Source organism: Arachis stenosperma, chromosome 2 (assembly GCF_014773155.1).
Source record: "Arachis stenosperma cultivar V10309 chromosome 2, arast.V10309.gnm1.PFL2, whole genome shotgun sequence".
NCBI lineage: Eukaryota > Viridiplantae > Streptophyta > Magnoliopsida > Fabales > Fabaceae > Arachis > Arachis stenosperma.
Genome location: NC_080378.1, coordinates 37,590,636 through 37,611,910, shown reverse-complemented (window position 1 = coordinate 37,611,910; position 21,275 = coordinate 37,590,636). Strand labels below are relative to the sequence as shown.

General features: G+C 38.4%; 1 protein-coding gene across 14 annotated transcripts; it reads right to left on the bottom strand.

The window, feature by feature from the left end:
* Positions 1 to 11,789: 11,789 nt before the first annotated feature.
* LOC130958147 (pentatricopeptide repeat-containing protein At5g55740, chloroplastic) lies at positions 11,790 to 20,653 on the bottom strand. Of its 14 annotated transcripts, none has more exons than XM_057885155.1 (5): positions 17,852 to 20,653; positions 16,566 to 16,669; positions 16,135 to 16,304; positions 15,829 to 16,066; positions 11,790 to 13,836 (listed from the first exon to the last, which is right to left on the bottom strand). In XM_057885155.1, the coding sequence occupies exon 1, from the start codon at positions 20,619 to 20,621 to the stop codon at positions 18,096 to 18,098; it is 2,526 nt and encodes an 841-aa protein (XP_057741138.1). In that variant the 5' UTR covers positions 20,622 to 20,653; the 3' UTR covers positions 11,790 to 13,836; positions 15,829 to 16,066; positions 16,135 to 16,304; positions 16,566 to 16,669; positions 17,852 to 18,095. The 14 variants fall into 14 exon arrangements, with proteins under 14 accessions (XP_057741138.1, XP_057741131.1, XP_057741123.1 ...); XM_057885148.1 differs by having other exon boundaries at positions 15,892 to 16,066; XM_057885140.1 differs by having other exon boundaries at positions 16,153 to 16,304.
* Between the last annotated feature and the right edge of the window lie 622 nt (positions 20,654 to 21,275).

Genomic DNA, 21,275 nt, shown 5'->3' with positions numbered 1-21,275 from the left:
TGCATTCCGGCTGGTAGTGGCTGTTGGGGGCCTGATGTACTTTCCGTTGGGGACATACTGATCATCCCGTGGAATCATGACCATGGTGTCTCCAACTCTATAGGAGACTCTGGCTGCTGAGATCAGATCTGAAACCAAGGCGGGAAAGGGTAGGTTGCCCGCAATCTGTACGTGTCCTATGGCTTGCCGGAGATGTCTCGGTAAGTTGAGAGGTTGGTCCGTAAGGATACATCAGATGAGAACAGCCATGTCTACAGTGAAGGAGGACTCGTGAGTGCTCAGAAAGACATAGTGGGACATGATCTATGCCCACAATCGAGCCTCCAAGGTAAGTACTGAAGCCAATATGCCCTTAGGTCGGGATCGATGGTATCCATATATCCATTTGCTGCCAGGTTATGCTATAACTCTGAGGACGTCGTTCCAGTCAAATTGGTATGTCTGGCGCTTGACAGAAGGTTTTTGGTATGCGTTGAATCCTTTTGGAGCAGGGGGGAGATCTAAAGCTTGCTGAATGGCATCAAAAAGGGGAATAGTTACCTCAACCTTTTTTAATATTTCTACCCTTTTGGGGTCGAGCTCCATCTGCTTTCTGGACTTCCTTGCAAAGTGTGGAAAGGGGATAGGGATGGCATCACGTGTAGCTTCAGCTGCCTTTGTTGCACTATTCTCTGGTTGAGTTGCTTCTTCTTCAACCATGTCTTGTACTTTCTCTTCTTTTTCAGCATCCTTTACCTCAACAATATCTTCCACTTGAATGTTTTCCTTTAAGCTTGGCTCTTCATGACTCCTCTCTTGCAGTGTAGTTCTGAACCTCAAAGTAATGGCATTGATGCCACCTTTGAGGTTGGGTAAGGGTTGAGAAGGAATTGCACTGGAGCTTGAAGGTTGATTGTTAGAGGTAGTTAGCGAATCCATCCGGGAGAAGAGAGCTTGTATTGTGGAATTAAGACCATTTTTAGAGGAGTTAATTATATTTTGAATGTCTTGGTGTCCTTGCGTCATAGTTCGAAGCATCTCATCATTAGGAGAAGAAGAGGGATAAGTGATTTGAGGGGCCTGCTGTTGGTTGTTTTGACGTGCTTGGGACTGCCTTTGGTGAGGTGCTCTATAAGGTTGGTTTTGGTTCTACTATCTATTGTTGTTGTTGTTGTTGTTCCACCTCTGATTTCCATTGTTGTTTCTGCCTCCTCTGTTGTAGTTGTCCCTCCATCCTTGGTTGAAATTATCTCTCTATCCCTGGTTGGAATTATCTCTCCATCCCTGGTTGGAGTTGTCTTGCCAACCTTGATTGTAGTTGCCGCCTTGTTGATAGTATCCTTGATTCGGACAGTTATAGAAATTATGAGTAGTTGCCAAGGTGTTGTCTTGTTGGAGCTGCAGACACTAATCAGTGTAATGAGTATAATCGGCCCATATTCTGCATACTTTTTGAGGAACCAACTGTTGACTCTGTTGTGATGGGGGAGGCTAAGGTTGTTGTTGAGTCAGGTGTATCTGCTTCAGTAAGTTGGTCATCTCACATAGTGTTTGTGTGAGGGTAGTATTCTCACTGCTAGAGGAAACCTCTGCAACAGCCTTGGGATGGTTGTTCCTGTGCCTGGTCTTCCGAGTAGATTCAGCTAGATCAGTCGCCAAGCTTCATCTGTGCTCTTGTACTTTTTCAGAGAACCATTGCTTACACAGTCTAATGTAGTCTTGTCCTGAGACTTCATGCCTTATGTGAAGTAGCTGATCAACACCAACTTGTCAATCATGTGGTGGGGACAAGCGTCTAGGAGATTCTTGAAGCACTCCCAATACTCATACAGAGTCTCTGAGTCACCTTGACTAATGTAGGAGATTTTTTTCCTCAGTCTATCTGTCACTTCAGCTGGGAAGTATTTTTCTAAAAACTCTCTCCTAAGCGTATCCCAGTTAGTAACAACTGCTTCAAGTTGAGTGTAGTACCACTTCCTCGCCTTTCCCTCAAGAGAAAATGGGAAGGCGATTAGCAAAATAGAAGTCTTGTTTGCACCATGATGCCTAACAGTAGAACAGGCTGTCTGAAAATCTGTGAGGTGCTTGAGAGGCTCTTGAGCAGGTAAGCCATGAAAATTCGGCAGTAGATTGATTAGTGCAGTCTTTAGTTCAATATCTGCACTCAGATTTGGATGACGCGCTTGGAAAGATGGAAGTATAAAGTCTGGAGCTCCTGCTTCTTGGAGAGTAACCCTTCGGGGTGCTGCCATGTTATCTGCGCGTAAATCAACTGAGTCAGTAGAAGAGGAGATTGTTTCTCCCTTAAATGACACTTCAGATTTGTCCTCATATAGGATTGGTGAATTGGTAGTAACCACTTCACCACCCTCAGAGGCTAACTGACGCCGATCTCGCCTTATACGTGAAAGAGTTCTTTCAATTTCCAGATCAAACGCGGCTAAGCTCGGATCAGGTAGTGAACGCGTCATTCAATGAAAGAAACATACAGCTCATGGTAATAAAAATAAAAAGATAAAATAAGCAAATACGTAAATAAAAATATTTACACTAATCAACAATTTAGCACACTATTGCAACTCCCCAGTAACGGCACCAAAAATTGACGTACAGAAAAATACCGATTAAGAATTTAATTCAGAAATCAGCGTTGTAAGTATGAATCCTAGGTCGTCTCACAACGAGTTGACAAAAGGGTGCTATTTCATTTATCAGAGGTTTTCCAAGAATTTTTAAGAGTAGAAGATCAGAAAAGTAAATAATTGTAAACTAAAGTAATGAAAATTAACAAGAGAAATTATATAATCAAAATGAAGGCCTTGACCGGGAGAAAATTAATCGGAAGTTCTATCCTTGTTGGATGTTCCCAAGTGTAATGCTAAGAGATTGTTGTTCTACTTGGTTATCCTTTACTGATCAAAGGAAAGTCAAGTAACTAACCAATCAACTCTATCCTCAAGTCCTAATCCTCTCCTAAGAAAGGATTAGAGTTAGAGACTAGAGAGTCAGCCAACAACTTCCAATTAAAATTAACACTTGAGTATTCCCAACTCAAGGTTCTCCTCTTAATTAACTCCCAAGTCAAGTTAGAAATCTACTCCATTGACATGAATACTACGTTCACAGGCATATAAGGGGAATAAAAAGAAGACATGATAAATTGAATAATAACTGAAAATTGATTAAAGGTAAAAATAGTTCTTTGCATTAATAAATTTTAAAAACAATCCAATTGTAACTCTGAACAAAGATTAAGGATATGAAAGAGTAAGGGAAAAGGAAACAAACTAGAATAATGGAAACGGAAACTTCAACGGAGGTAGTAACTCTTCTCAATATCCAAATTAAAAGCAAAAGACTCTAAAACTATGAATGTGAATAACCCTAGAGGAAGTAGTAGAATTCTCTCTAAGATTCCAATCTAAAACTCAAAATGTGCGTATGAGAATGTGTCTTGAGTCTCTGCTTGTCCCCTGGCTCTAGTCTGTGTTTCTGGGCCAAAAACTGGGTCCAAACTCGGCCCAAAATTGCCTCCAGCGTGTTCTACGATTTTTGCAGGTAGCGCATGTCACACGTACGCGTTAGTCTTGCATACGCGTCGATTGTCATCCTCTCGTGTCACGCGTATGCGTCAGGCACGTGCAGTCACCGTGCGAACTCCAATTCACGTGTACGTGTCGCTCCTCGCTGGCTATCTCCTTTAATTCTTGTGCTCCTTCCATTTATGCAAGCTTTCTCTCCATCCTCTAAGCCATTTCTGCCCTATAAAGCCTGAAAACAGTTGACGCACAGATCACGGCATCGAATGGTATAAAGGGGAATTAAAACACACAATTTAAGGGCTTAGGAAGCAAGTTTTCAATTGTGGAACAAAACTAGAAATGAATTGTAAAACTATGCAAATTGTATGAATAAGTGTGAGAATAGTGGATAGAATCCACTCAATTAAGCACAAGATGCACCACGAAATAGTGGTGTATCAGAGCTCCTTGTCATGGCGGCTTATGCTTGAACTCTTCCAGGAATCCCCACCAATGCTTGCAATTCCAATAGCCTCTGGGATCCCAAACTAGGCGCATAACGCCTTCAAGAAAGTTGAAGCAAAGGACAAGGCCCCAAGAGTGCTGATTGCTAAAATGAATTTCGGGGTCCCAAACCTTGCTCTTGCACCCGTCTTTGTGTTGATCACCATTGTTCCAACCGGGTGGGAAGCAATTTGAATTCTCATTGAAGCGGCCAAACCACTTCCTAGACTCATTCAATCGAGCTCTACACCAACCTTTGCAATTCAACTTGGAGCATACAACCATATTGAACCTTGCATGATAATTTCAACCACTAACCATCCTCCATTTACTCTTAATGCCACATAGAGCTCTAAGCTGACCATCTGTCTCAAGTAAACCGTATTCAAGTGGGAAATCAAAAGTTGAGGATAAGAATTTTACCCATTTGAATGTTGTATTGGATGGTAATGGCTTTGGGAGAGGTGTTTCCAATGGTCTTGCAAGCTCCACTCCCTTGTGCTCTTCTTTGAATTCTTCCACCTCCTTGCAAGCCTTTTCAACTTCAACCGCAACCTCATCTAATTCTTCTAATTCTTCCTCGTCACTCAGGTCATAAGTTGGAGGTTGAGAAAAGTCCACCTCCACATCACCTTCAAATTCACTTGGAGAAGGTTCTTCAAAATCAAGGGGTTCAGTTGTGGATGCAAGTTCATCACTAGGAGGTTGTGATGTGGAAACTTCATCACCGAAGGGACTTGTTTCATGTTCTTTTCCATCCAATTCTTCATAAGGAACATGCCTTGGAGGTTGTGCACTATCCTCCTCAACATCAATTTCAAACTTATTGGAAGAATACTCTACAACTCTAGATTCCCATGGAGGTTCAGCATCTCCTAGATCTTCAACCACTTCTTCCTCTTCAGCAATTATAGCTTCCTCTAGCTGTTCTAGTACAAAATCACATCCCTTATTTTCCATTGGAGCTTCCAATCTCTCTTTCATACTACGCTCCTCACTTGATTCTCCACATGTAGCCACGGGAGTATCTTGAGTGTCAAAATGCAGAGAGGCTAAATCACCTATTGCTCGCTCCAATTGATGAAGGGCTGCATGAAATCGATCCAGTGTCTCCTTGAGATGATCCCTCAACTCTTGTTCCTCTTGGATAACATAATTAGGATCATATGGCTCGTGGATTGGTGGATATGGGGGAGGTGCATAGGGAGATGGTGGTTTTGGAGAGTAATTGGGTTAGAATTGGGGTGGTTCCATATATGGTTCATATGGCTCATAAGGTGGTTGGTAAGGTGGATGATGGTTAGGGTCATTGATGAGCGGATAATTTGTACGCTTTTTGGCATTGTTTTTAGTATGTTTTTAGTATGATTTAGTTAGTTTTTAGTATGTTTTTATTAGTTTTTAGCTAAAATTCACTTTTCTGGACTTTACTATGAGTTTGTGTGTTTTTCTGTGATTTCAGGTATTTTCTGGCTGAAATTGAGGGATCTGAGCAAAAATCTGATTCAGAGACTGAAAAGGACTGCAGATGCTGTTGGATTCTGACCTCCCTGCACTCGAAGTCGATTTTCTGGAGCTACAGAAGCCCAATTGGCGCGCTCTCAACGGCGTTGGAAAGTAGACATCCTGGGCTTTCCAGCAATATATGATAGTCCATACTTTGCCCAAGATTTGATGGCCCAAACCGGCGTTCAAAGTCACCTTCAGATTTCCCAGCGTTAAACGCCGGAACTGGCACCAAAATGGGAGTTAAACGCCCAAACTGGCACAAAAGCTGGCGTTTAACTCCAAGAAGAGTCTCTACACGAAAATGCTTCATTGCTCAGCCCAAGCACACACCAAGTGGGCCCGGAAGTGGATTTTTATGTCATTTACTCATCTCTGTACACCCTAGGCTACTAGTTTTCTATAAGTAGGACCTTTTACTATTGTATTTTCATCATCTGATCTTTGAAATCATTTGATCTTTAGATCTTTTGATCACTTTGGGAGGCTGGCCATTCGGCCATGCCTAGACCTTGTTCTTATGTATTTTCAACGGTGGAGTTTCTACACACCATAGATTAAGGTGTGGAGCTCTGCTGTACCTCGAGTATTAATGCAATTACTATTGTTCTTCTATTCAATTCCGCTTGTTCTTGTTCCAAGATATCACTTGTTCTTCAACTTGATGAATGTGATGATCCATGACACTCATCATCATTCTCACCTATGAACGTGTGACTGACAACCACCTCCGTTCTACCTTAGATTGGGTGAATATCTCTTGGATTCCTGATACACGATGCATGGTTGATCGCCTGACAACCGAGCGCTCGCCTGACAACCGAGCGCTCGCCTGACAACCGAGCCAGCCATTCCGTGAGATCAGAGTCTTCGTGGTATAGGCAAGAACTGATGGCGGCATTCAAGAGAATCCGGAAGGTCTAACCTTGTCTGTGGTATTCTGAGTAGGATTCAATGATTGAATGACTGTGACGTGCTTCAAACTCCTGAGGGCGGGGCGTTAGTGACAGACGCAAAAGAATCACTGGATTCTATTCCGGCCTGATCGAGAACCGACAGATGGATAGCCGTGCCGTGATAGGGTGCGTTGAACATTTCCACTGAGAGGATGGGAGGTAGCCACTGACAACGGTGAAACCCTTGCATAAGCTTGCCATGGAAAGGAGTAAGAAGGATTGGATGAAGATAGTAGGAAAGTAGAGAGACGGAAGGGACCAAGCATCTCCATTCGCTTATCTGAAGCTCTTACCAATGAATTGCATAAGTATCTCTATCTTTATCTTTATGTTTTATTCATATATCATCTATACCCATTTGAGTCTGCCTGACTAAGATTTACAAGGTGACCATAGCTTGCTTCATACCAACAATCTCCGTGGGATCGACCCTTACTCGCGTAAGGTTTATTACTTGGACGACCCAGTGCACTTGCTGGTTAGTTGTGCGGAGTTGTGATAGAGAGTTGAGATTGCAATGAGCGTACCATGTTGATGGCGCCATTGATGATCACAATTTCGTGCACCAGTCATATGAAGGTGAACGGTGAAAAGGGGCTTGTGAGTAGGGTGGTTCAGAGCCATGTTGAGGAGGTGGTCTATAGGTATGTGGTGGTGAGTGGTGACACGTACAAGAAGGACTACCACATCCATTAGATTGATATGCATAGCAAGTGGAATTATACCTATACGAAATCGGAGGAGGTTGTTGGCGGAAGGGTTGATCAAATCCTTGTGGCTTCTCTCATCTTTGATTGTTCCAACCTTGATGCATGTTATCATTATCGCTTTCACTCCCTACAACATAATTTAAACCAAACTCATAGCCAAAGGGGTGAGAATTCATAGTATCAAGTAAAAACAAAAACTAATAAAAATAAGTAACTAAGTCCTAAAAACTAACAAAAACTAACAAACAAGCAAAAAGCAAATATTTACAATAAACAATAATAAGGCACACATTTGCAATTCTCCGGCAACGGCGCCATTTTGATGATCAGATTTTTGTGTGTTCTAGAATTTCACAAATAAACTCTCGTTGCAAGTATAGTTTCTAAACCACAAAGAATCCTTTCATACAAAAGTTTTGGTTGTCACAAGTAACAAATCCCTAATAAAATTGATAACCGAAGTATTTAAACCTCGGGTCGTCTCTCAAAGGAATTACAGGGAAGTGTATTTATTATTGGTTATGAGATTGTATATTTTTGGGGGTTTTTAAGATAAGAAATAAGAAAAGTAAATTGTAAAGGAAACAAACTAACAACTATAAAAGCTCTTGGCAAGGTATGAGAACTAGAAGTCCTATCCTAGTTATCCTTATCAATAGTGATGAGAATTATTCATTGCTCCCACTTAGTTAACCCTCTAATTATCAAGGAAAGTCAAGTAGATGAATTAATTTGATTCCTCAAGTCCTAGTTAACTCCTAAGAAAAGACTAGCTTTAGTGGAATCCAAATCAATTAGCAACTTTCAATTGTCAATCAACAAAGGAGTTTGATAACTCAAGTGTCACCAATTACTCAACGAAAGCCAAGAGGAGAAAGTCTAACTTAAAACCCTCCCAGCATTTTATCAAACATTTGGAAGGCACAACATAAAAACATAGAAAGCTTAGCAAGGAATATTAAATCCAAACAATCAATTGAAAGCATCAATACATAAATTGAAGAAAGCAATCATAAATCTGAAATACCTCAAATTGCATTAAGTAAGAAATTTAATCGAACATGAAGAGATCATAAATCAAATTGGAGGAATAAACAAATCAACGAGGGGAATAAATAAACTAGAAAGCAAGAACAATTAAAAGTAGAAGAGAAATTAAATTAAACTAAGATAGAAATTTGAAATTGAAAATAGCTAAACCTAAGAATCCTAAAAGCTAGAGAGAGGAGAGAGCCTCTCTCTCTCTAGAAACTACATCTAAAACTTAAAATTATGAAAAGTGTATGAATGTATGTTGAGTCTCATCTAGTCCCTTGGCTTTAGTCTGCATTTCTGGGCCGAAAACTGGGTCCAAACTCAGCCCAAAATCGCCCCAGCGTTTTCTGCACGTGGCGCAAGTCATGCGTACATGTCGATGGTTTTCTTCGCGTGTCACACGTATGCGTCAGGTACACGCACGCGTCGCTGTGCAAATCTCCAAATTACATCCACGCGTCAGGTACACGCATGCGTCGCTCCTCGCTGGTTATCTCCTTTGATTCTTGTGCTCCTTCTATTTATGCAAGCTTCTTCTCCATCCTCCAAGTCATTCCTGCCCTATATAACCTGAGAACACTTAATGCATGGATCACAGCATCAAATGGTATAGAAGGACATTAAAAATACACAATTTAAAGGCTTTGGAAGCAAGTTTTCAACCATAGAACAAAATTGGTAAGGAATTGTAAAATCATGAAAATTATATGAATAAGTGTGAGAATAGTGGATAAAATCTACTCAATTAAGCACAAGATGTACCATGAAATAGTGGTGCATCAAGCATGTAGGGCAAAATAATAAACAATATATGAACTCTACCAATTCCAATAATCAAAGTGAAGTGTGTGCGACTTGCATGAAGAACTCTCGTGAGAGCCGAGAACAAGGAGTTGAGCTTCGAACCCTCACCGGAAGTGTTTGCACTCTATTCGCTCGGTGTATAGGGTTGATCACTCAATTCTCCTCTATTTCATGCTTTCCAAAATTTGTTCTTCCTCTAAAAATCAACAATTATTCTATGCATGCATACATACATTGTGAGGTCTTTTCTTAGGTTTTAATGGGGTTAGGGTCATGGTAGGATTATGTATTTGGCCAAGTGGACTAGAAATTGAATCCTTTGATTAACCTAAGCCTCCCACCTAACCTATATAATATCCTATACAATTATGTACTAGCCTAACTATCCATTCCTCACTTTTACACATACTCATGCATTCTCTTTTGATCACTACACATATGCATTGATTATTATTGAGCTTTACTTTGGGGCATTTTGTCTCCTTTTTATTTCTTTCTCTTTCTTTTTCTTTTTCTTTTCTTTTTCTTCTCTTTTTTTCTTTTTTTTAATTTCTTTTTCATTATTCATTTCATTTTTTTCTTTTCTTTTTATTTTTCTCTTCTTTTGTTTTTTATCAACGCATATAGTCTACATATTTAGTCAACACATGAGTATGTACCCACTTTCCAATATTTTTAACAAAAACAACAACATGCACATGCTCTTACCTCAACCAATGTCTCCCGTTTCCCACACTTAAAAGTTAGCATGGTCCTCCGTGTTATGAGTGAGGCGCAATGGGTGATCGGCCCTGGAATGTCCATCATCTCCCTCATCATCTCTATCTTCTCTTGAGGTTGCGGTAGATGTGGATATCTCCGGTTCCTTAGGAGTTGACTAGGACTTGAGGGATCAAATTGATTAGTCCACTTGACTTTTCTTTATTTAGTAAGGGTTAACTAAGTGGGAGCAGTGAACAATTCTCATCACCAGTGATAAGAATAACTAGGACAGGATTTTTAGTTCTCAAAACCTGCCAAGAGCTTTATTAGTTATTATTTTAATGCCTTGTTATTTTACATTACTTGTTCCTTATTTCAAAAAATCCAAAAATATACCTTTTTCTATAACCAATAATAAATCATACTTCCCTGTAATTCCTTAAGAGACGACCCGAGGTTTCAATACTTCGGTTATAAATTTTATTGGATTTGCTTTAGTGACAACCAAAACTTTTGTACGAAAGGATTCTCTGTTGGTTTAGAAACTATACTTACAACGCGGTTATTTTTATGAAATTCTAAACCATCATAAATCCGTTCATCATCTAGCCTTGATTTAAACTCCGTGAAATTTGTCCAAAATGCTACCTGAAATAAACAGAATTGCACACAACTCAAAATAGTATTCATAGTGGCTAAAATATATTAAATTTTGATTAAACTTAGCAATTCAAGTGCAAATTCACTAGGAAAAGACAGAGAAGTGCTCACACATCACTTATATACTCTCATAACCTCCTCTTTTTTCATTGGAATCTCATTTGGTATATGGACCTCTTTTTCTTGTTTTCCAATTCCTCCTATTCACCTACAAATTGATCTTCATCCTCCTTGCTAAGCACCACTCCATCCATGGCCTTGTATTCTTTCTTTGGGGCGTTCTTAATGTCATTTGGAAAGGTATTAGTGGGTTTTGCTAAGTAATTAGCAAGTTGGTCTGTATGCACTTTAATGTTCGTGAAAGTGATATCTTGTTCCTCTCTAAATTTTTTAGACCATTGGATGAAATCCTCCATACTACTATCCATCCTCTCTCTCCCCTCTCTAATGATTTTTATATTCTCTCTAGTGCTTTCAAGGAGGGCTTCAATCCTTGAGAATCTTTAGGTGTTTAAGGAAGGTTGTGTAGGTTGGTTAGAGTTGGCATGTGAATGGAATTGGTTATTTTGTAGTTACATGTTCTGGGAGTGGTATCAGCTTTATGGGTGATGGAATGAGTTTTGAGGACTGTAAAAAGAATCTTGTGTGTAGTGGAATAAATTTTATCGATGATGAAATAGATTGTATGGATTTGGAAAGAAATTTTGTGCTGAGACATGTTCAAGTGATGAAGAATTTGGACATGTAAAACTAAGAGGTGAGGTTTTGGATAATTAAGAGGTGATGGCTCTTGATGAATAGGGTATGAATGAGTGAAATCTCTTTGATTTTGAGCTTTCCAGCCACAACATGAGTAGTGATTACACTCATCAAAATATGGACCATTTTGTGGCCTTAAGAAGCACCCCATTTCATGTTCGCGATACTCCCACCCACCATGAGTATAATAACGTGGATCTTTTGTGGTGGTGAAAAATTTTTCATGAAATTTGATTGACCAAAATATGATGGATACTCCATTCTTTCTTGCAAATTCTCTGCAACTAACACAATCACCAAAAGAAATTGGAATTTTCCTTGTCACAAATGAGAAATTCTTAGTGAGACAATGTCACAAACAGTTAGTTAGCAAAAGGAAATAAAGAAACAAAAGAGATCAAATGAACAAAAACAAAAGAAAAAATGTCTAATCTAGGTAATCAACTGACCGGTAGTTTGTTAATCACAATTAATCCCCGGCAACGGCGATAAAACTTGATCATGGAATTAACATATCACTACAAAAATTCTTTCAACAAGTATACCGAATTGTCGTCAAGTAATAACTCACAAAGAGTGAGGTCGATCCCACGAGGATTAAAGGATTAAGCAATCAATTGCTATTTGATTATTCTAGTTAGACTAACATAATTGGATGATGAGCAACAAGAAATGTAAACTGTATGAAAGTAAAGGAAATCAATAAAGTGCAAGAAAGTAAATGGCATAAATGTAAAGTACAAGAAAGTAAAGTGCTGGAAATGTAAAGTGCAAAAAATGTAAATAACCATAAAGTAAATAAAAGAAAAAAAATAAAATAAATATCGAGATCAAGAAATATTGCATTCTCCGGATTAATTGGTTTCATCTCATCTTCAATCATGCAACTCATTGGCCTCTTGACAATCATGAGTGATTGAGTCCCAATTTCTTGGTAACTCAATCTCCCCAATCTTGATCAATAGCCAATTTCTTGGTCTAGTTGCTCATGAGAGAAGATGAAGCTTGTTCCCTGATTATACCACACATCCTCATAGACCCAAGTAGTTAGTAGATTAAATGTCACAATATCAAACCCAAAACCCAAATCTACTTAAGTGTAACAAGGAATTTCAAGCATAATTTTATGATTCCTCTTCCAAGGTTCACATAAAACCCAAATACATTCAATCTCTTTTCCAAGATAATTGAATGCTAACATGAAAAACGAAAATCCTTCAAGCAAATCAAAGAAAAGTTGAAGAACAATAGAACTCTCTTTTCCAATGGAAAGAGTTATTGACTTATAACTAAAATATTTACAGGTAAAAAAGTGGAAGAGGAGAGAATGGTGAGAAGAGGGAGTCCGAAGACCTCTCCCTAGCAGAAAATGTTCCCATTTCTATGAAACTAAGGCATTTATATAGACTCTCCTAATTACAAACTTAAATAAAATTAAAAGCAAATTACAATGAAATGAAAATTGAACTATTCTAGATGCTTCTGGTGGCCTTGATTGGTTGACAATTGTGGCTTGAATGAGAGTTGGAGTGGGCTTGGATGAATGTTGGGCACTGCAAGGAGAAGTTGGCGTGTGGGTTCAAGTGCCACGCCCAATAGAATTTGCTCTTTGGATTGTGACCCACTTTGCAACGTTGAAAGTATGGAGTTGTTTGAGTCTCAAATTGAATGTCCACTATAAAGTATTATATATTGTTAGAAAACCCTAGATGTCAGCTTTCTAACGCCACTAGAATCAACTCATTTGGACTTCTGTAACTCAAGTTATGTCCATTTGAAAGTGAAAAAGTCAGTATGTCAAATACCCCGGTCTGCCACGCCATTCTTGGCATGCCACGCCCCCTGTGTTGTAAAACTGGCGTGCCACGCCTTCAATAATGCACTAAATCTTTCTCTCTGGCCATTAGAACTGGCATGCCACACCCAAGACCTAGCGTGCCACGCGCATTTTAGGAAAGGAATTGGCATGCCACGCCCTCGAGCTGGCGTGCCACACCCAGGTTTGCAACGCTGAAATAATGGCCTTTTTTACCTCCATATTTAATGTCCACTATAGAGTATTATATATCGTTGGAAAGCTCTAAATGTCAGCTTTCCAACGCCACCAAAATCACATCATTTGGACCTCTACAACTCAAGTTATGTTCCTTTAAAGATGAAGAGGTCAGGCTGGTAACTCTGCAAGAACGTGTTGTGCTCCTTGTGTTTTCAGTGTCAATATCTTCCTCAATTCCAAAGTCCATTATAAAGTGTTATATATGGTTGGAAAGCTTTGGATGTGTACTTTCTTATGGCACTAAAATCGCCTCATTTGGAGTTGTGTAGCTCAAGATATCTTCATTTGAATGAGAGAAGGTCAGGTTGGCATATGCCCCGACGTGCCACGCCCATAGTGCTGGACAAAATCACTTCTCTGGAACCAAAGCCTGGCGTGCCACACCCAAAATACCAAGTGACACGCCTTCTTTGAGATCTTGACTTCAGAAGTTTGGCGTGCCACGCCAATAGCACCAAGTGGCACGCCCATAGTGATGCAACTTCCTTCCTTCTCTGAAAAATATAATTGGCGTGCCATGCCCATTGTGTAATGTTGAGCACCCTTTCTGTTTCATAAGCTTGGCGTGCCACGTCTATAGCACCAAGTGGTACACCAGCTTCCTTTGCTTCTTTTGTGCTTTTTGCTTCTTTTTCCATCATTTTCTACAAAGTTAAACAATTTAAAAAAATCAAAACAATATACAACTTAAGCATAAAAATACTCAATAATTAAGTAAAATAAATTAAATTTTGATATGAAAAAGCATAGAAAAACATAACATAATGATGATGCGCAGTCATCAGAGAGGTTGATAAACCACAATTTTGTAGTTTATCTTGTATTGAATTGAGTGGTTTTATCAACTTATCTCGCATTTATTCATTGAATTTTGCATGTTTTTAAGAATTCCTCCTATTTGTGATTGAATGATAAATGTATGCTATTTGAAGCTTAAATTGATTTATTTATTTCACTATTTCATTCCATTTGGTGCCTTGACATGTGTGCTCAAGTGTTTCCGTTATATAGAGTAAGAATGGCATAGAAAAATGAAGAGGATAGCATGCTACAGTGAGGAATCATGAAGAAATTGGGAGCTTGAAGTTTTGCTAGTCCTGCATACGCGAGTGTGTGGTCGCATACGCAAGTCAATCAAAGCGTGCCTCATTAAAGAGAACACGTGACTAACGATTTCTGAGGGTTTTGGACCCATTTTCAAGCCTAATCTGAAGCCAATTGAGGAGAATGGATATGGGTCAACCAAAAAGCAACCCAAGCCATAACACACCCAATTAGATAGTAATTAGCTAGTTTTTTGGTTCTTGTTTTTTAGAGAGAGAAACTATATCTTCTCTCTAGTTTTTTCGTAGGTTCTTCATATTTTTATTAGTGCAATTCGACTTGGATCTTGTTTAATTTCAGTTTTTTTTCTTAAATTAGTTGTTATTCTTGCAATTACATAGCCGCTTGTTAATATTTTCTTATGAGTGAATACCCAACACGACCCTTAACAATTACTTCGAAAAGACTACGAGGTCCCCAAACAAAAAACATACTCTTCCCGGCCCCTGATCTTTACTTTTATGGAACTGATTAGCCATTGTGCCAAAAAAAACATTGACATAGCGGCTAATCAGTCCCATAAAAATAAAGATCAAGAGCCGAGAAGGGTATTTTTTTGTTGAGAACTTGTTATCTTTCGAAGTAATTGTCAGGGGCCGTTTAGGTTTTTTTTTCCTTATTGTTGCTTACAATCCTAGTTTGAATATTTGCGGATTTTGTTAACCTTGAATTTCCATTAATGCATTGATGTCTTTATGTTTCATAAGCTTTATTTGAGTTGCCATTGTTGATAATTGTTAGTGAGTAGCTTTAATTTTCATTTAATTTTGCAATTTAGTCATGCCTTTAACTATTGCACACCAAGTGTTTGACAAAATATTTTCCCTATTTATGGAGTAGTTTTCTATACTCTTGTTCTAAGTTAAAGGATTAAATGACCTTGAGTAATTGGATCTAATTGAATTGATGATTTGAGAGTCTATTTTAGTTAATTCGATTCTATTGACGCTAGTTTTCTACTAAACTAATTGATAGGTAAACTAGGACTTATGGGATGATATTGCATATAACTATTTGACTTACTTGAATTATAGAAGTAGATTTAATGAAATTGATTCCTCACATTGTCATTATATAGTTATTAGGCAAGGATTGTGATCCTGATCCCCATACCTTAGCCAAGAGTTCTTTTGCAACTTATATTTGAAAACCCAAATCTCATTTACTCGATTCTTGCTTTAATTATCTTTAGTTGTTTTGATCTAATTTCTTGCAATTTAGGTTTTTTGTATGTTAAGCTTTGTTAGTTTAAATTCTTGTTTATGCCTATATAATATGTAAGATGTAAGACAAGACTTAAGACCCATCACATCCTAATCTATGATCTAGATCATTTATCTTCGCGTAAACTTTGCTAAACCAATCATTTAGATATGTTATCAATTTAATTATAATCTTAGTATATGCACTACTATGGACTTGAGAATCATATAGAACAAGGAGCATATAGTACTAGGAGAATCATAAAACCATAAAATGAAATCAATATTAGCATAAATAACCAAACACATTTAAATAAATTGCATACGAACTTGAGAATCAGCTTCATATTCAGTTTCAATTTCATCCAAATTTGTATGGATGTTTCCACTCACTTGCAAGTCAGTCAAGTTTGCTTTGCGCTTAGCATCCAAGTAGCAAGTCAGTCAAGTCTGCTTGGCGCTTAGCCTCCATATAGCAACTGCTAGAGCTATCTCTACCAAATGCTACTCTCAACTTTCCAAAATGTGGAAAGAGTTTGTTGCATATGCCATTATCATTAGGATGGGACTGAAATTAAAAGAAAAATAAGTAAACAATAAATATTAAAAAGCTAAGACATATGCACTTGTACTTACGAAAAGTTGAGAATTTACATTCTACCATTCATTGGAAATTTGTTACTCCACCACAATCATTTTATCTTTATCATACTAACAAAGCCACTCCTAGCCATACCCACCATCTCAACTATTACAAAGTATTGTCTCTTTAACAATTCCACCATTGCTTCAATGTGTGGATTAACCTGAACATAATAATTCAGAATTCAGAACACAACAAATAATTCTACTATCTAGTTATCAAGCAGGCAACAACTCTCATCTTCTATTTGGGATCATGCTGTCAAAATAGTGAAGAACCAATGTCTTATTAGGTACAACATCAAAATCAAAAGCAAAGGGAGAATCAAAGCAAAACATTATGGCATGAGGATAATTACTATAAGATAAATAAATACTCAATATATAATATAGTTATTATAGTCATCTTATTTTGTATGTATTACCTAGAAGCTGCTGCTAAATACATATACTGCCTTTAATTGGCATTGCAATGTACTATGTTCGTCAAAAAAGAGCAGTCCATGTCCATGTGTACCAAAAATAAAATCTGAAAAAGAGAAAATAATAAGCCTTAAGAGCATTCTGTCCCTCATTATATTGTTCTTAATCAATTTAAACTATTAAGTCGAGTGATGTGATGAATTTAAAATAGCAAAACTTCTAAAACATATGATGCCTACAACTATGGAAAACATACACCCCCGTCCAAATCAAACTAATATATGCTAAGCCAGCAGGCAGGCACCAGTTCAATTCTTCCATTGTTTGGGACCCATTCTTTGAATCAAAGCAAATGTATTGATTTTGATGCATCACTAAATTTTTAAGATATAACAGAAGCAGCAGCATCCATTATTGCCATCATAGTCAATGAGGATACATCAGCTACATCGAATTGTACATTGGTGATTGTAATCATTTCAACATAAAGCAAAAGTTTGATTACCATATCTTTATCTTAATCATGTTAGAAGTGCTCCCATATGCTTTTTGACTTTATCTAAAATGATATTTTGTTCTACAAGTTTACGGCCTAAGAAAATGATGGCACCTATGCAGGTTGACGAATTGCTAACAAAATGTCTAATTAATGAATATGCATGGTTCAAGTGAAATGCTTATATGTGGATTTGATGAAAATATTAATATTATGATCATGAAAAAGAAAGAAAGAAAGAAAGAAAGAAAGAAAGAAGAATATGGGCATTCAAAAAGTTGATACATTAAAAATGCCAATGCACCACAAACTAGGCCTCTATGGAACACAAATAAATAAACAAATGACAAAGTTAACTTTCACAATTGAAGCCTTTTGGGCAGTAAAAGTATTATTAACCCCCATAAACCATGTCAAAGAAAATCCCGAGGTAGATTATAGCTAACAGTTGATTCATTGCCATTATTTTGAAAGGTCAATGACTTCCTTCCCAACCGTGAAGCAACTTCCATGCAAGATGCAAAACAATATTTTTCTAATATAGTCAATTCACTCAATACCTATTACAATAATATACCGAAACTCCAAAGCAACAATATCCTAAATTATCGCCACTCAAGCAAGGTTCGACAAAGTATATACTCCAAGCCATAAACAAAGAGCAACCATAACAGCAAGATCACTAAAAAGTAAGACACAAATGGGGCAACGAGCAAAAGTTCCAGTACACAAACCAAAATATATTCAAACCAACCGTAAAACAGGACATTGATTTGGGAAACAAGACAATACCTGAGAAGAAGCAGAACAGCAGAGCGACAGCAAGAGGAGAGACAAGACAATGCAGGAAGTGGCGAGAGGAGAAGCGGTGAATCGGAAAGACGCAGGCAGCAACGGTGACAGCAAAAGCAGATGACTATCACGAGGCTACCTCTTTGTTCTAGGTTCTTTGGTACCATCCGATAACATTTAACACAAGTTTCTTTCTTCCAAATGAATTTTGTAATATGATAGTCACTTTAAATATCCAATGTGGTCAAGTGGAGGATGTTGCCTCAGTATTATACGGGTCATACTTTGTAGACTGAATTTCCAATCCCAGCAAATTCAATAGGATATAAATTTCATCATTTTCAGGGTGCGATCTATCACCAGCAGTAAACACATGAAGTTCTTGTCCAACTTCAATCCAGCTACATCCAGGAATTTTTCTTAGGCCCTTCTCTTTCATTAGGCGCCTTACAATCGATACTTTATCCCATCTTGCTTCAGCTGCATAGACATTTGAAAGAGCCACATAATTACCTGCATTTTCCGGCTCCAAATTCATTAACCACTTTGCTATACGAGCTGCAAGTTCGGTCTCCTGGTGTTGTCCACAAGCTGTAAGCAAAGATCCTAACATATGTGCATCTGGATAGGTTGCCATTGTTAAAATAACCCTAAAAGCTTCATCCCATTGGCCATCATCAGCAAGCAGTTTAATTAAGCAGCCAAAATGTTCCTCATTTGGCTGCATATGAAGTCCAGAGACCATATATTTGAAAACACCTAAAGCTTCATTCACCAATCCTGCATGGCTGCATGCTGATAAGACACTTGTAATAGTTATGTGATCTGGTACCATACATTCTTTCTCCAATTGTTTAAAAAGAGTAAGTGCTTCCATAGCTTGACCATGTGATGCATAGGCAGATATCATTGCATTGTAGACAGCAATTTGTTTTCTGGAACACAGAGTGAAAACACATACTGCATATTCCAAATTTCCACATTTTGCATACATGTCTATTATAGAGGTTGTGATATGAAGAGAGAGAAACATGCCACTCCTCATTACATACCCATGTATTGCCTTTCCATATTTTAGTAATGCCATACTTTTGCATGCTAAGAGTGCAGAAGTTATGCTTATGCTGTTAGGTTTCATACCTGCTTCCTGCATTTTCCGGAAAGCCTGAAAAGCTTCATAACCACAACCATTCTTAGCGAAACCAGATATAACAGTTGTCCAGGTGATCATGTTAGGCTTAACACCTGAGTAGTACATTTCTGATAACATATTTTGTGCCTCAACAACTTCACCACTTTGGAAGAAACTGAAGATCACAGAATTCCATGAAACCACATTTGGTAGGGTGTTCTCCTGCTGCATTTGAAAGAACAAGTTAGAAGCCTCATCACTCAGACCTAACTCTGCATACGCTGCCAACATTGTATTCCACACCACAATATCCTTTTCTCTGGCAACACCGAAAACTCGTCTTGCATAATCAATTCTCCCACATTTTGCATACATGTCCATGATGCCGCTTGTAATAACCACATCAAAATCGAAGCTACACTTAATGCAATGCCCGTGTGCCTCCATACCAAGTCCTACATCTCTTGTATCTGCAGCAATGTGCAATAAAGATGAGAGCGTCTTACAATCAAACCTCAAATTTTCTTCTGTCATCATATGGCACATCTCAATTGCCTTCTCAACCTCCCCACATCTTACATAACTAGATATAATCAAATTCCATGTGACCACATCTTTTACAACCATTCGTCTAAACACAAGCTCAGCCTCCTCAACCAAACCCACCTTAAAATAGAAGTTCACCACAGTGCTACCCAAAATGCTCTCTAACTCAAATCCTCCTAAAATAGCAAGTGCATGTCCTTGTCTTCCTTCCTCGACGGCCTCCAAATTGGCACAGGCCGAAAGGAAACCCACCAAAGAAACCAGGGTTGGTTCAACACCGTCCAACATCATCTTCTGAAATAGTCCAATTGCTTCGCGGTTCATCCCATTCTGCATATAAACCGCAACCATTGAGTTCCAAGCAATAACATTCTTCTCAAGCATAGAATCAAACACCTTTTGTGCATCCTCTAAAACCCTGCATTTCCCATACATGTCAACTAGGCTACTCGCAACAAAGGCACACCCATCAAAACCCATCATCTTTGCAGCAAGCCCATGAACACCCCTCCCAAACCTGACCCAGCCAAGAACACTGCAAGCCTTCAATGCATTCGGGACAACAAAGTTATCTGGGAGGAACCCACTTTCTAGCATCTGAACATAACAGTGCAGAGCCTCCTCGCAACTACCATTTCGAGAGTGCATCCCAATGATTGCAGCCCAAGAAAAGATGTTCTGTTTCTGCATCCTATGAAAGACACCGTTGGCTGCCTCGACGGAACCGCATTTTGTGTAGAGAATCACCAGCTTCGTCTCAATGTACTCTTTCTTCCCATCAGTGTAATAATAACCGTTTTTAATCACTTGAGCGTGAAGTTGAAGGCCAAGATGAAGAGCTCGCTGGTCGATGGAACACTGGAGGAGGTCTTCGTAGATGCGGCATGCCACGTGGAGACCTTTGGAGTGCTCATCCGTGAGTGCGTCAACAGTTTGGCAGAGGCAGAGAGAGGAGTGGTAGTTGTGTTGAGTGTTTACAGGTTTTATTATGTGTTTGGGTGGTTTGAGGCTGCAAAAGTTCGTTGTCGGACTTTGGGGTTTGGAATGGGGAAGTTGTAAAGCCGTGTTTGGTGTCAGGAGAGTAGCAGCCATAGTTTTTCTTTTTCTGTTTGTTTTTTCTTTTTCTTTTTGTAGTGTTTAGAGCATTTTTTCAGATTATGACCTGTCACAAATCAACAAATTGAATACGCAATGTTAACATACTGAAAAGAAACAAAACGCAAAGAAAGAAGGCCTTCAAATTACTTAGAAAAGACAATCTTGACAAGAATGACCTCAAAAATAAAGAAATAACAGCATAATACATTCTGATATTAGGAAGAATGGAGTATTAACTAATGGAAGATGAAGCAGAATTGTTTCTTCAGTTTCCATAATGTACACTATGTTTTTTTTTTTCCTTTTTTGAAATCTCTAATATACAAGAAATTATTATTTTTCATACATGATAGCAAAGGATACGCAACCAGAACAGCATGCATATGTTTAGATCTTGGTCGGTTAGGCAAAGTCTATTCTCAGCCTGTAATTGATTTTGGTGTCTAAATTGCTACTATCCAGAATAACTATACGGATACAAGGGATAATAAACATCTCATGTCATAAAATCACTCATCCCAAAAACTTAAGTTGATTTTGGAATTCACCAAGAATCGAATTCTTGACCTTTCAGATCTAGAAATCTAATACCATGTCATGAACTCACTCATCCCAAAAACGCAATTTGACAAGACAATGTAACAATAA